Here is a 13758-nt window from a genome sequence, read left to right on the forward strand (position 1 = left end):
CTCAAAATTCCAGGTCTTTTTCAAAATTTCTCAAATTCTAAGATTTTGGTCTAAATTGTCAATTTTCAGGTTTTTCCAGTACTCCAGGTTTTGGGGCAACCCTGATTAATAAACTTCTCATTAAAACTAAATTGTTAAGCTCTTAAAAAACAACTAAATATTTATTTTTTTTATCTGCAAAAACAAATTATGTTCTAAAAAAGAAAATAAATCAATATAAATTTTCTTACATACATTTTGAATATATACTCTGTCTGTCACTGTTATAAAACAAAAATAAAAAAATATTTTAAGACTAATAATATAAAAATATTTTAATACAAAATATATCTTAAGATTTTTGTATCAATGCCGAATAAAAGTTACACTTTTAGAACAGAAATAAATATTATTTTTAGGGAACGGGTCTAAATTGCACGAAGACAAAATTGCACGAGGTTACTAAATTGCACAATAACAAAACTGCACGAGTGTACGAAGCCAAATTTGCATGAGGGAACAAAATTGCACAAAAACGATTTTGTACCAAGGGTCAATTTTGCACGAAAGTAAAAAAATACAGCATAATAAAAAATAAACAAACAGAAAAAAATTTTATAAAAAATCTAATAAAAAAAAGTTACTGACCGAGGGTAAGGGTTAGGGGTAACAGTAAAAATAAAAAAATAACTAATAAAAAAAAAAGATTTATTATAAAAAAAGATTGAAGAAACAAATTATTTATAATAATGTAGTAATAACTTACCGACCGAGGGTAAAGGGTAACAGTGATAGTAAAAAAACTAAATTAAAGAAAAAAAATTAAAATTAATACAGAAACTTTAAAACAAATAAAAATTTAACCCCTGCAAAAATGACCCTTCCAATTTTGTGCACTCGTGCAGTTTTGTTCTCATGCAATTTAGACCCGTTCCCTAAAAATAATATTTATTTCTGTTCTAAAAGTGTAACTTTTATTCGGTATTGATACAAAAATCCTAAGATATATTTCGTATTATTATTAGTCTTATAAGTGTTTTTATTTTTGTTTTATAACAGTGACAGACAGAATACAAATTCAAAATGTATGTAAGAAAATGTTTATTGATTCATTTTCTTATTTAGAACATAATTTATTTTTGAAGATTTAAAAAAAAAATATTTAGCATAATTAAAATTGAAATAAATAGTAAAGCAAATATAGCCTTGTAGTAAAAAATTTAAGTTTTTATAAGAGTGCAATACTAATATAAATAAGTTATAATTTTACTTATTTAAACCTTTTACTGCATATTTGTAGTAAATAAATTATATAAGATAATTTCATACGTATCTAAAAAGTTTTAATTAAATACTGTTCGCAACAGCTTTTCCCTGCATGTATGAAATTGTTCGATAACAATCCAAGATAACAATTGATTAAAATAGCTTTTGTTAGAATTCAAATACTTTTGATAAAGCATTCTACCTGTAAAAATATCTTGGAACCTTTTAACCTAGTATTCGACTCAACATAAAGTAGGATTACTAAATTATTTCAGCTAAATTAAAAAAGTGAAATGACAAAAATTTTACATTTCATATTAAACTTTTCACGATAAGCTTTTTTATATATTGATAAACTACGAAAGTAAACAACTTAACAAAATCTAAAATGCCAATAGTTCAGTGATGTTTTTTAAGAAATCTGTAGAAAGTTCTAAAATCTTAATCAAAGTACTAATTCAATGAATAAAATTTTACAACGTAGTCTTTATAAGCTAATTAGTCAAAAAAGGACTACTTCAAAATGTTAAAGATTAGATATCGCGCCTGGTCAAACTCTTAATATACAAAACTCAATAACAACTTAATGTTAAAATAAAAAGCTTTTTTAATTTGTTTGATTAATTTTAATTCTGCGACATAGATTTTAATTAAAGTACTTTATAATCTTATGTTGATCTGATTGGAAACAGCAAAAGTTGAACTATATACCATAAACTTTTTATCAAATTTAAACAATTAACCAATTGCATAATATACAGCAGAAATTAAATTAAAGGGCAAAAGTTGTAAAAATATTTTTACTTTTTTGTAAACATTATATTTCGTTCTCAAGTTTTGAACGAGGACTTATATAATTTTTACTGATAAAAACAACGATAGTTGATTTTGGTGTAATACAAAACTTAGATTTACTAAGTTTTTAATTTATAACGATTGAAACTTATATACAGGGTTGCCAAAGGTTTTTAGAAAAAACGTCCAAATTTTCTGAATTTCTTCCAAGCTTTTGTCTAAATTTTAGTATAAAATGAAATGTATATAACTGGTATAAATAGTATAAAAAAACTAAAAAGATAATGTAAAGCGACTCTAAACGTGTTTATAAATTAAAAAAGATTTAATGATACAAATATTTTCTTAATTTTTTTAATACATCTCATCGAAATTTTCTTAATTTAAGTTTAGTTATTTTCAAATATCAGATTTTTTAGTTAATTTTTGTTTAGAATTCTAGATTTTTTCAAACTCCAGGTTTTGTGACAATAATGTATATATTTAGAAATAATAAAAAATCTAAACTTTAATTAATTTCAAGCTTTTGAGCATAAAAACGAGCCAACCTTTTTTATTAATGCGTAAATACTTTAATTTAAAAGTTAAAATTAATTTTTTACCTCATTAAACTACCACTTGTTAGGTAAATAACTTAACTCGCAGAATTTAAAGAATTAGTAAACTTTTTAATTAAATTAAAGAATTAGTGTTAAACTTGTCAAAAGTCAAAATGATAGGTACAAATATAAGCTTGACTATTTTACTTAGATATATAGACAGACACTTTTAAAATTTTGGCAAATTATATATATTTGATAACAAACTCAAATTTTATTTAATAATAACAGCAAACGCATTTACAAGTTTAAAATAACTTATTAAAAAAAACTAAACAAGTTGTAGTGAAATTTTAAAAACTACTAAAAGTGTTTAACAATTCTTTGAAAAGCTTACTTTAAAAAATTATTTATACAAAAAAAAAATCAATTCATAACTGCATAAATCATAAAATTAAATAAATATTTTTTAGTAAATAAAGATATTAGTAGTACTTATAAAATTGCTTTTAGACATAAATATTAAACGACAGTAAAAAAACAAATTTAGTTCGGAAACTTAACCGGCAAAACTATACTAAAAATCATATACAAACTATTGGATTTAGAACTTTTTATAAGTGTTTAACACTGCTTCCGCGCCGATAACGAAGCTAAATTTGACATGCTCAGTTTTGTTGCGATCCGATTCGGCACCACCGACGTGGCCGCAAACAGGTTCGCAACACCGACAAAGGGTCGACCGTTTTTACTTCGCAGCGGCTCATTCTGAATTGCTCGCCTTTGCGCCAACTAATGGCTTTCGTACTACCGAGGATTTCCGCCGATTCGAACATTGGTCAACTAACCCACGTTCAACTCCTCTTCGGCATTAAAGTTCTCGTTTGAATATTTGCCACCAAGATCTGCGCCAAACAGCCGCTCCGCTCAAAGCTCCAGCACACAACAGCAACTACTTGCGCGACTTATCGCGCTATTCGCCGTTTTTTAAATTGTTTAAATGCAAGTAAAATTTTGATTTATATGTGAATTTTGCACTGGATGTTTTTTAACTTACTTATTTTTTAAATACTTGATATTTATGTCCAAAAGCATTTTTCTAACTCAAAAACAAATAAAACATAAAGTTCTAAAAAACTAAGCACCTTTTTACATACGACTATAAAAAAGTCTAAAAACTAAATATTAAATGAAAGCTCAACGAAATCTAATTGCATGAATTCATATGTTTTTTTAATTCATTTGGTTGTACAAAACCTTTACCACAAATACTACATTTGTGAGGGTAATTTTTTGTGTGAACTGAAATTTCATGTTTTTTTAAATAACTGCTTGTTGTAAAAGATTGTTCGCAAAAACTACATTTGTGAGGTTTCTCACCAGTATGTGTGCGAATGTGAGTATTAAGACTTGATTTGTGTGAAAATTTCTCACCACATACTGGGCAGACATGAGGTTTTTGTTTTTCGTGAACATTTTTTATGTGATTACTTAAATGACTCTTATAACTAAATTCCTTGCTACAAAGTTCGCATTTAAACTTTTGTTTTTCATGAACTGATTGATATGAGTTTTTAAATGATGTTTACGAACAAAAAACTTCCCACACAAATGGCATTCATGACTTTTTATTTTATTATGAGTTAGTTTATGATCATTAAAATGACCACTATTATTAGTCGAATATTCACACAAATTGCATGCAAATTTCTTTTTCTCACCAATATATGATTCGTGTTTCATTTTTATGTGAGTTTGTAAAACTTCAACTGATGCGAACAGAGAATCACAAAACTTACATTCGTGTACATCAGCTGTTATTAAAATAAAGTACTTTAGGATGTAAAACAGAAAATATAGTATAAAAGTTTTTAATTTATTCTTTTAGTAAGCAACTATTTTCTACATCAAAAAATTATAAATTTTATTTAGTAACTTTATTATCAAAAAATATGAAAACAAAACACCAAATTTTTCAAACATTTTGATAAAATACGCCGCATTTACGTTTATAATCTAAACTGTTATGAAGTATTTAATAACGAAACATTATTAAAAAACAGATTTAAATAAAACTCTTTACAGAAGTTTCAAAAGCTTATAAATTACTGCCTAACCAACATATAACAAACTAAACCATACGCTATTTTCGAATATTACACAACTCTAAAAATTAGAGGTCATTCTTCTACAAGTAGCAAAATAAAATAAGTATATTTTTTGATATCTTTTTTGTATATATTGAGAAAACATCGGAATATCGATATAACCAATAAGATCTACAATTTAGTAACAGGCTAAGATTATAAATAAATGCAAGCTTATATTAGATATTTTTACTTTTGTACTTTTTAATTTAAAGAAAGTATTTTTAAAGTGCATAAAAAATCAACTAACTAATAGCATTTGCATAACTATTATTACAATAAATTTTATATCATTAAAAAAAATAACAAGAATCGAATTAAAACTCAACTAACGCATAGCTAGAACTTCGGGATTGGTGAGCAACTTGACCTGGCTGAGAAATTTGACTTTAGTTGGTAGAATTGAAATTCCTAGATCCTTGCCATACTCTGTTCCATACCAGGTCAAGAGCTCATCTTTTTTGTTGACATTTCTGAAGACTTTGTAGTATATCTGCTGCTTGTACTGGAACGCAATGAGGTTTTGCTCTTCTTCGTATCTGTGTTAGTAAATGGTAAACTTACATATTTGGAAAACTTTATTTATATATTTTCATTATTAATTGATTATAGTGAAAAAACATTTCAACTTGCTTTTAAAATCATTACACATACAAAAATCATGGAACAAAAACAAATTAACTAGAACTATTTAACTTTTAAAACTTTAATCATTCAAATATTAAAAAACTAAAATTAAACAATCTTAATGTAAATCAGCTGATCATTTAAAAATTATTTAGAAAATATATGAAATGAAAATAATACTGTATAGAGAACAGTATATAGCTCAATACTAGTAGGTAACAGCAAAATTAGCTTTTGCTAGGAAGATGTGAATAGTGTGACTATAATTTTTTTTTTTTAAATTAAGAATTCTGTTGACAGAAAAGGTAAAACTAAAAGAGCCTTAATAGTAAATAAACTAAATCGACAAAACTAAACGAAGAGCATTAATTAAAAATCGCTTACACTCACTTAAAAAATCAAGTTAAGAAAAAAATAATCTTATTTGTTCAAAGAAAAAGTACTCTTCATTCAACAGTTTTATTCATTTATAGGTATGTAATTCGAAACTTAAGTGGAAAGTTGCATAAAACAAAAGTACAGATTTTTTAATATTAAGGACTTAATTATTCTGAATTGCGTCAGTACATTTATTAATAAATTATTGGCGGGTCTCAATAAATTAGTAAAAAAAAAGTCTATAAAAAGGTTGAAATTGTACCGCTAGGCGGTAATTGTCTCTTTTTTACTTTCTTCTTTTTTCTCAAGCGAGTATAAACTCAATAGGCTCGAGTAATTTACAGTTCAGTACAGTTCAGTTTTTCTAGTTTCTACTTCATTGAGCGGTCTGAACTCAGTGCAGCTTTTTGCTGCACTTAAGTTTTAATGGTTTCAATCTTGTTGAAGTGATTTCGATTTTAGAATGTTTTTTGAGTTTGGTTTAAACATGTAGTGTTTAGTTTCTGTTATTCTAGAGTAATGTTGTGCAGTTTTTTATCATCTTTTCGTTTCGCAAATTCATTGTAAATATATTCATGATCACAAATTCGAACTCAGTTTAAATTAAGTAACTGATTTATTAAACATTTAGTAAATGGTAAGTAATTCATATTAGTTTATTTAAGTCAATTATAATTTAAGCGTTATCTTGGGGATTTCTACTATACTAGTTAGAGCGTACGTTGCGTTATAAACCAGGCCCTTAACTGTATAAGTAGTTTTGTGGATAGCGACATGATGACCCGGACGTCCAGTTATTTATAGCTGGAATTGAACACAGATACCTTCATTAAAAATTTATACGTTTTGTAGATGGTGACTTGAAAACAGAGTAAAATAAACCTTATTTAATAATATTATAAATTCGAGAAACTTAAGGGCATTTATTTAACCCAGTCATCTGGTCTGTAAAGTTTTAAAAATGAGTTTAAAATTTCTAGTTGGAAAAACAACTAAGTAGTTCGAGTTTGTGAGAGATTTGTGTTGTTTTTTGCAAAAAGTAATTAGTTTTATTGTGTTGAATTTTATGTTAAAGTGGTTTGGGAAAAGCTAATGGACATGTGTTAGAACTAAAATGTATTTGTTGTGTAGATATTATTGCAATTCATTGTTGAAGCGTTTTTCAAAATGAGTTTTAAACTTGTACGAGCAAATTTAAACAAAAGTTAGTCTTGTTTTCAAGTTGTTCCGCGTTTTGTCAAGTTAATTAAATATCGTTCAATCGTTTTAAACATTTTATTAAAAATTAAAATGAAACTAAAGGCTTCTAATAATAAAACTTTCTTATAATAAAAAGAGTTTTAAACGTCTATAAAATTTAGCAACTGTAAAGTTTAATTGTTTTGTTTTCAAACAATCGGTTTAATTTGAACTATAACGGGTAATAAACTTTTTAAACTGCATGTAAAAAACATTGTTGTTTTTCGTTCGTCCTTGTAAAAATATTTGTATGAGGTTATTAAAACTTGTTTTCGAGTGCATAATCGGTTATTAAAGTGAATTTCTTAAATTTATGAAGCTTAATTTAGTTTTATATTTAGCAACAATGTTATGTTCAAATTTTAAATTATAATATTTACAGTTTTTTTTTACAATGACCTTGTTAATTGCTTGTAACAAACTTTATTGGCATGTTTTTTTGGTTGTTTTAAATCTAACCGTACATACAAAAAATAATTTTTAACGAGGTCATCCGAGCTATTAAATGTCTTACCCGGTATTTAAAATCTGAAAATAAAAAACAATTTTGTTTAAAATTAGTTAGCATATTAAAGTTTTCAAAATCAGTACAAGTTTTGTCAACTAATTAGTGTAAAATGTGAAATGTTTTTTATTTTAAAGCTTGTAGAGAATTACTGTATATTGATTGGAGCCAAAAATGTTTTTCAATTATTTTAAAACATACAAGACTTTTAAGATAAAAATAAATAGACTAATTGACTAATGAAATGTTATTGCTAACTAAAAGCATGTAACTTGTTACTTTTTTTATGTTTTAACTTGTTTTTAAAATTGATATAAAGTAGTGTTACGTATTTCTATTTGGACTTTCGCACGAACGGCCCGAGAAACGAATCGGCGAGGAGCGGTACGAGGAGACCGAGCTTTATGTACGAGGAGAGGAACGAGGAGATGTATGGAGAGACGGATCAGAGGATTCCGTAGCGCCAAGAGACCGCTGGGTGAGGCAAGGAGACGGATTCCGTAGCGCCAAGAGACCGCTGGGTGAGGCAAGGAGACGGATTCCGTGGCGCCAAGAGACCGCTGGGTGAGGCAAGGAGACGGTTCCGTAGCGCCAAGAGACCGCTGGTTGAGGCAAGGAGACGGATTCCGTGGCGCTAAGAGACCGCTGGGTGAGGCAAGGAGACGGATTCCGTGGCGCCAAGAGACCGCTGGGTGAGGCAAGGAGACGGTTCCGTAGCGCCAAGAGACCGCTGGTTGAGGCAAGGAGACGGATTCCGTGGCGCCAAGAGACCGCTGGGTGAGGCAAGGAGACGGTTCCGTCGCGCCAAGAGACCGCTGGGTGAGGCAAGGAGACGGATTCCGTGGCGCCAAGAGACCGTTGGGTGAGGCGAGGAGACGGATCGGCGTGGACCGGTCAGACGACGTGGAGATGTGCAGGGGCGGAGCAAGTTCCGAAGGCGAGGAGATTTTTTGAACTTTCTACATTTTTCTGTTATTTTGAAAAACTGTACCATACTTTTATCATTTTTGTGTATTTTAAACCGGTTTATAGAATTTATAGAATTAAGTAAAGTAATACTTTTTAAACTAAAGAGGTAAAAGTCGGCGGTCGTTTTTTCGTTCATTTTTCTATATAGGGAGTTTTAAGCATTCTTACAAGTGTTAAGGAATAAAAATTAATGTTTCTTTTTCGGAAAACCAAGAATAAATTTTTAAAGTACGAAGGTAGAGGAGAAAATGTACTGCTAGGCGGTAATTGTCTCTTTTTTACTTTTTTCTTTTTTCTCAAGCGAGTATAAACTCAATAGGCTCGAGTAATTTACAGTTTAGTACAGTTCAGTTTTTCTAGTTTCTACTTCATTGAGCGGTCTGAACTCAGTGCAGCTTTTTGCTGCACTTAAGTTTTAATGGTTTCAATCTTGTTGAAGTGATTTCGATTTTAGAATGTTTTTTGAGTTTGGTTTAAACATGTAGTGTTTAGTTTCTGTTATTCTAGTGTAATGTTGTGCAGTTTTTTATCATCTTTTCGTTTCGCAAATTCATTGTAAATATATTCATGATCACAAATTCGAACTCAGTTTAAATTAAGTAACTAATTTATTAAACATTTAGTAAATGGTAAGTAATTCATATTAGTTTATTTAAGTCAATTATAATTTAAGCGTTATCTTGGGGATTTCTACTATACTAGTTAGAGCGCACGTTGCGTTATAAATTAGGCCAATATTTGTATAAGTAGATTCGTTGATAGCGACAAAATAACTCTTTTTAAATTTTAACTTTATAAGTTATATGCTATATAATACAAGTAAATTACACATGCAATGACGTATAAATTAAAACTCAGTTTTAATTAAAATAGGTTAGTTTTAAACTTTTGAAAACTTATTCTACTGTATATATTTAAATACTGCTTTGTCCTTTATTAACGTAAAAATGTATGACTTTAAGATATGAAACTAGGGTAACTTGTACTTATTATACTTTTACTTTTAAAACATAAAAGCTTTTGAATTGTGATGATAATAAGTGAAATTTTCTAAGCTAACAAAAAGTTGTTAAGAAAAGTTCTTAAAAAAATTGTATATCTATTTTTGCTTCCTACATTCTTAGTATTTTAGCGTAAGTTCAAAAGTGAAAAAAATAAAATTCAATTGATTAGTAAATATTAAACAAGAGTCAAGTGTTAACCATAATGTTACCAACTGATTTTTTTAGTATTATTACTTGTTTAGACAAAACTTATGTTTAATATTTAATCCTTAAAAAGATGGTTCATGCAGTTTTAAATGATTACTAACAAATAGGTTTTGAACATACAAAAAATATTTACCGAGCACAGTTCACGAATCTCATCCAATTAGAACGAGTTGATTTTTTGGCATCCACAAAATGATCGAGTTCACCATCCTTCGTTATCTGTTAGTAGAAAATAAATGATAAATTTATTACATAATTGAAAAAGAACAGCCAATAAGCAAAGTATCAATTTACCTCCCAAGCATAACCTCCAACCCTTAGCTTATCTGCTTTTGCTAAATCTCTTGGATTTACAATAATACCTTCATATGGGCCAAAAACGGTGTTTTCTGGAATCGTCTCTACAGCAAACACACCATTGCCCGCGTCTTTTATTGAGCTTTTGTAGACATCGACTTGAAGGGGGCAAGTCTTCACTGCTCTGTGCTTCACTCCCTAAAGTTTTGTTACATTAAACATTAATAAACACTATCAGTCTAATAAATTTTGACAGTTTGTTATAATTACTAAATTTATTGTTTTAAGGTGTTTTTATGAGTTAAATTTAATTAAAAATGTTCTATGTGTAAAATTTGAGGTGAATAGGTCGGTTTTAAGAATAATTTGGGTTGGGGTTGAAAAGTAGTAATTATATATAAAAGGCTATTGAAATAAAAAGGCTAATAAATCTAAGTAACAGGCTGTTTGTCATCCACCAACAAACATTAACTCTATAAAGATTAAAATAGTTCTAAATAACACCTCTAAAATTATTAAATTTTAATTAAAGATTTAGTTGTCAATTTAAAAATGTTAAGTATTAAGAAACTGGGTCTAATTTAGTTAATTTATTGTAAATAAACTTTTTAACTTTTATCAACTAATTATTACTTAATGAACTACAACTAGTAACAAATGTAGAACTTAATTCATTTGTTATCAGTGCTACTAACAACTTCAATATATATAATAAAAACAAAACAAAGATAACATTTAGTAACAACAAAAAATCTAAACTTTTTTTTTATTAAAAACTTAAACTACTTAGGACATAAGTTTACCTTAATTTAACATAAAACCTGTATATCAATTTAAAGTAAACAAAACATTTTAGGTAACTTGTAAAACTTGATTTTTATAACTAAGGTCAACTTCTATTAGCTTAGCCTTATAACACATTCTGTTTATGATAAAAATTATACTTTATATACATAAACATGACTAAACTAACCATAGGGACTTCCACGTCTTTCACAAATGTGAGCTTTGTGTGAATGGTGCATTTAGAAAAGTTTGATGACTCACATTCATAACAAACTGTTTGAAATAATTTTGCTGTAAAAACTACTTTAACACACTTACTTATCATATGTAACATTGAATAAACTAACAAACAAAGTCATCAGAATAAACGTCTGCATAGTTTACTCTTTCAATATTTTTTTCTGATCTTCTTGGTTCAACATCTTTCTTTTCCTGTTGAAAATAAAATAAAAACTTAAATTTAGAAAAACTATGCTAAAATAAACAAAACCTTCTTAGCATTTTTCTTTGCTTTTTGTTTTCTTTCAAAACCTAAAAGCATGATATAATTAATTATTTTATCAAAACTGTAGTTAATAACAAAAGTCATTAAAAATAAGAATTTTCTAATTACTTATAGTTTTAAAGTTCACCTTTTATATCTTCTGGCTTAACTGGGTCACCGTTTTCATCAACAAGTAAGTTCTAAAATTTTTGAATTAATTAGTTAAAACATTAAAAGATAAGAAAAAAAATTATTATTTCAAAACCTATTTAAATTAAAAATAACTATCAATGTTTACCAATTAAAAGAAATAACTAACTTCTTGTACCCAAACCTTCCTATTTGTAATCTGAGCAGGAGCTAAAAAACAATTAGTGTATTTAACTTCAAATTATTTTTTATTTTCAAATACTATGAACACAACTATAACAACAGTACACATTTATTAGTAAAGTAGGTAATACCTAGTAGGTATATTTATGATGATGATAAAACTAACACTTTTATCTAAATTTTAAAGCAGCGAACTTACTAAATGCTTTTGGGCCCTCCTTTTTGGGCCTTTGCTGATTTGGCTTCCAATCAAAATCTTGCTTGTCTTCAACTTTCACTTTTGCTTTGAACCTTCTTCTATTAATGCCTAACTGTGCTCTCAAAGATTTTTGGTCAGGCATGGGCAGTCCTAAATTATTATCTTATAAAATACAAACATAAAAAACTTAGCAATTACAACAAAAACTAAAGAGATAGTATTGTGTTTGTAACACAATATATTGTTAAATTAAGTTTTACTGCAGCCTTAGCTTAGAATAAGTTAGAATAGGAAAATTCTATAGTTGGTGGGCCAGATGTGGCAGCATTTTGAAGATACAAGGCCAAATATGTTACAAATTTATATTATTTAATTACTTTTGTAAACTTCAAATATCTTACAATTTTATTTTCAAAACAATATTTCACTTTAAAAAGAGATCATCAGTTAAAAATAAAATCTGGAAACTATAAGGAAGACATTAGACTTAACTTAAATAAAAACTGTTAGTAAAATATTTTTTGTTATAATGTTCAATAAAGTATAAAATACATGTTTACCATTTCTTATTTTGAGCAAAACATTGTTTAAGGAATTTTTTTTTAATTTGCAGTAAAATTATTCTCCTTGTTAAGGGCATGAGGGGGGACGGTAAATATTTTTTTTACAATTTGATTTTATTTTATACGGAGTTTTAACTAAGCTACAAGATGCTTAATAACTGATTTTAAAAATTCAAAATAACTTTTGGGATATAGCAGGTCAAATTCGGAGGCAACAATAGATTCCTTATGAAATGCAAAAACAAAAATGGCAAAAAAAAAGACTATATTACTAAAAATCTATCTTCTCCTACATTTTTTGAGATAAAAATCTCAAACTTAGTGATTTTTAGTTATTTGCTGTTTTAGTTTTCCCCTTCCATAAGGAACCTATCGTAGTCTCCGACTGTGACCGGCTATATTTCAAAAATTATTTTGAGTTTTAAAAAATTATAAAAAGCAACTTATAGCTCGATCAAAACTAACTAAAATAAGACTAAATTGTGAAAAATATAATTTACCCTCTATGCCCTTAATAAGTTAAGATCTTTAACTGTTATATATAAAGATTTACAACTTTTGTGAACTATTACTAAAAAACATTATTTTATTAGTTTAACCATCAACTATAAAAATATAACACAATAACAATATAATAATTTAATTAGCACCACAATTAAGCTATTACCTTAAATCAAATTTTTATATCTTTTGTAATTATAATAATTTTTGTTTAGAACAACTTTTTATAATTAAAAAGTTATTCAAGTGTAATATAAATTTGCACTACAATTGTAGTATTAATGGTAGCTTAGGACCTAAAAATTTTTAAAATTGGAAGTGTATATTTGAAGGTTGTTTAAATATACAAAAGTACTTAAAAAATATAATGCTGTCTTTTATAAAAATACCAAGCTATTTTACAACATTAATTAAAATTTTCAACATAAAAGTATCAAACACAAAAACTTTTTCTAAAACTTTTCAACTAACCAATACTATACTTTAAGGTCATTGACTTGTTGATATTGTCCGTCCGTTTTTTCTCGTACTCACTTTTCTTTTCCATCTGGCTTGGTGTTATCATCCTTTGAACTCTGACACTAAATTTACATTCTTTTCTCATTTCTTCCAAATCCTTCTGCTCTAATTTTGATGCTCTCTCTATCAACTGGTCAATCTGTTCTTTTGAAAACTTGCTGGAATGGGCTGCCATTTTGCTCAATAAACTAACTACTTTAAGCTATATTTTAAGTACTAATTTTATTTTATTTTCATAAATGAAGACAAAATACTACAAATGAATTATGTTAACATGTAAAGTCAGTTGGTTTGTTTTTTTCAGGTTCTTACTCTTTAAATCAAGGAACAGCAAACATGAGATTTGCTAAAAACTGCCTGCATTTATGAGTAAAACTTTGAGGTATTGTCTTTAATTAATCCACTTTTTGAAGAAAAATAT

General features: G+C 27.5%; 1 protein-coding gene across 1 annotated transcript; it reads right to left on the reverse strand.

The window, feature by feature from the left end:
* Positions 1-3203: 3203 nt before the first annotated feature.
* Positions 3204-13512, reverse strand: LOC145836939 (histone-lysine N-methyltransferase PRDM9-like). Its single transcript, XM_082944708.1, has 13 exons — positions 13290-13512; positions 11755-11904; positions 11542-11582; positions 11371-11422; positions 11229-11269; positions 11086-11170; positions 10926-11011; positions 9950-10150; positions 9803-9874; positions 8310-8434; positions 5060-5265; positions 4180-4393; positions 3204-3360 (listed from the first exon to the last, which is right to left on the reverse strand). Exons 1-13 carry the CDS (start codon positions 13510-13512, stop codon positions 3204-3206), a joined length of 1653 nt encoding a protein of 550 aa, XP_082800834.1.
* Positions 13513-13758: the final 246 nt, after the last annotated feature.

Source organism: Thalia democratica, chromosome 5 (genome assembly GCF_965202585.1).
Source record: "Thalia democratica chromosome 5, ktThaDemo2.hap1.1, whole genome shotgun sequence".
In the NCBI taxonomy this organism is placed as follows: Eukaryota; Metazoa; Chordata; class Thaliacea; order Salpida; family Salpidae; genus Thalia; species Thalia democratica.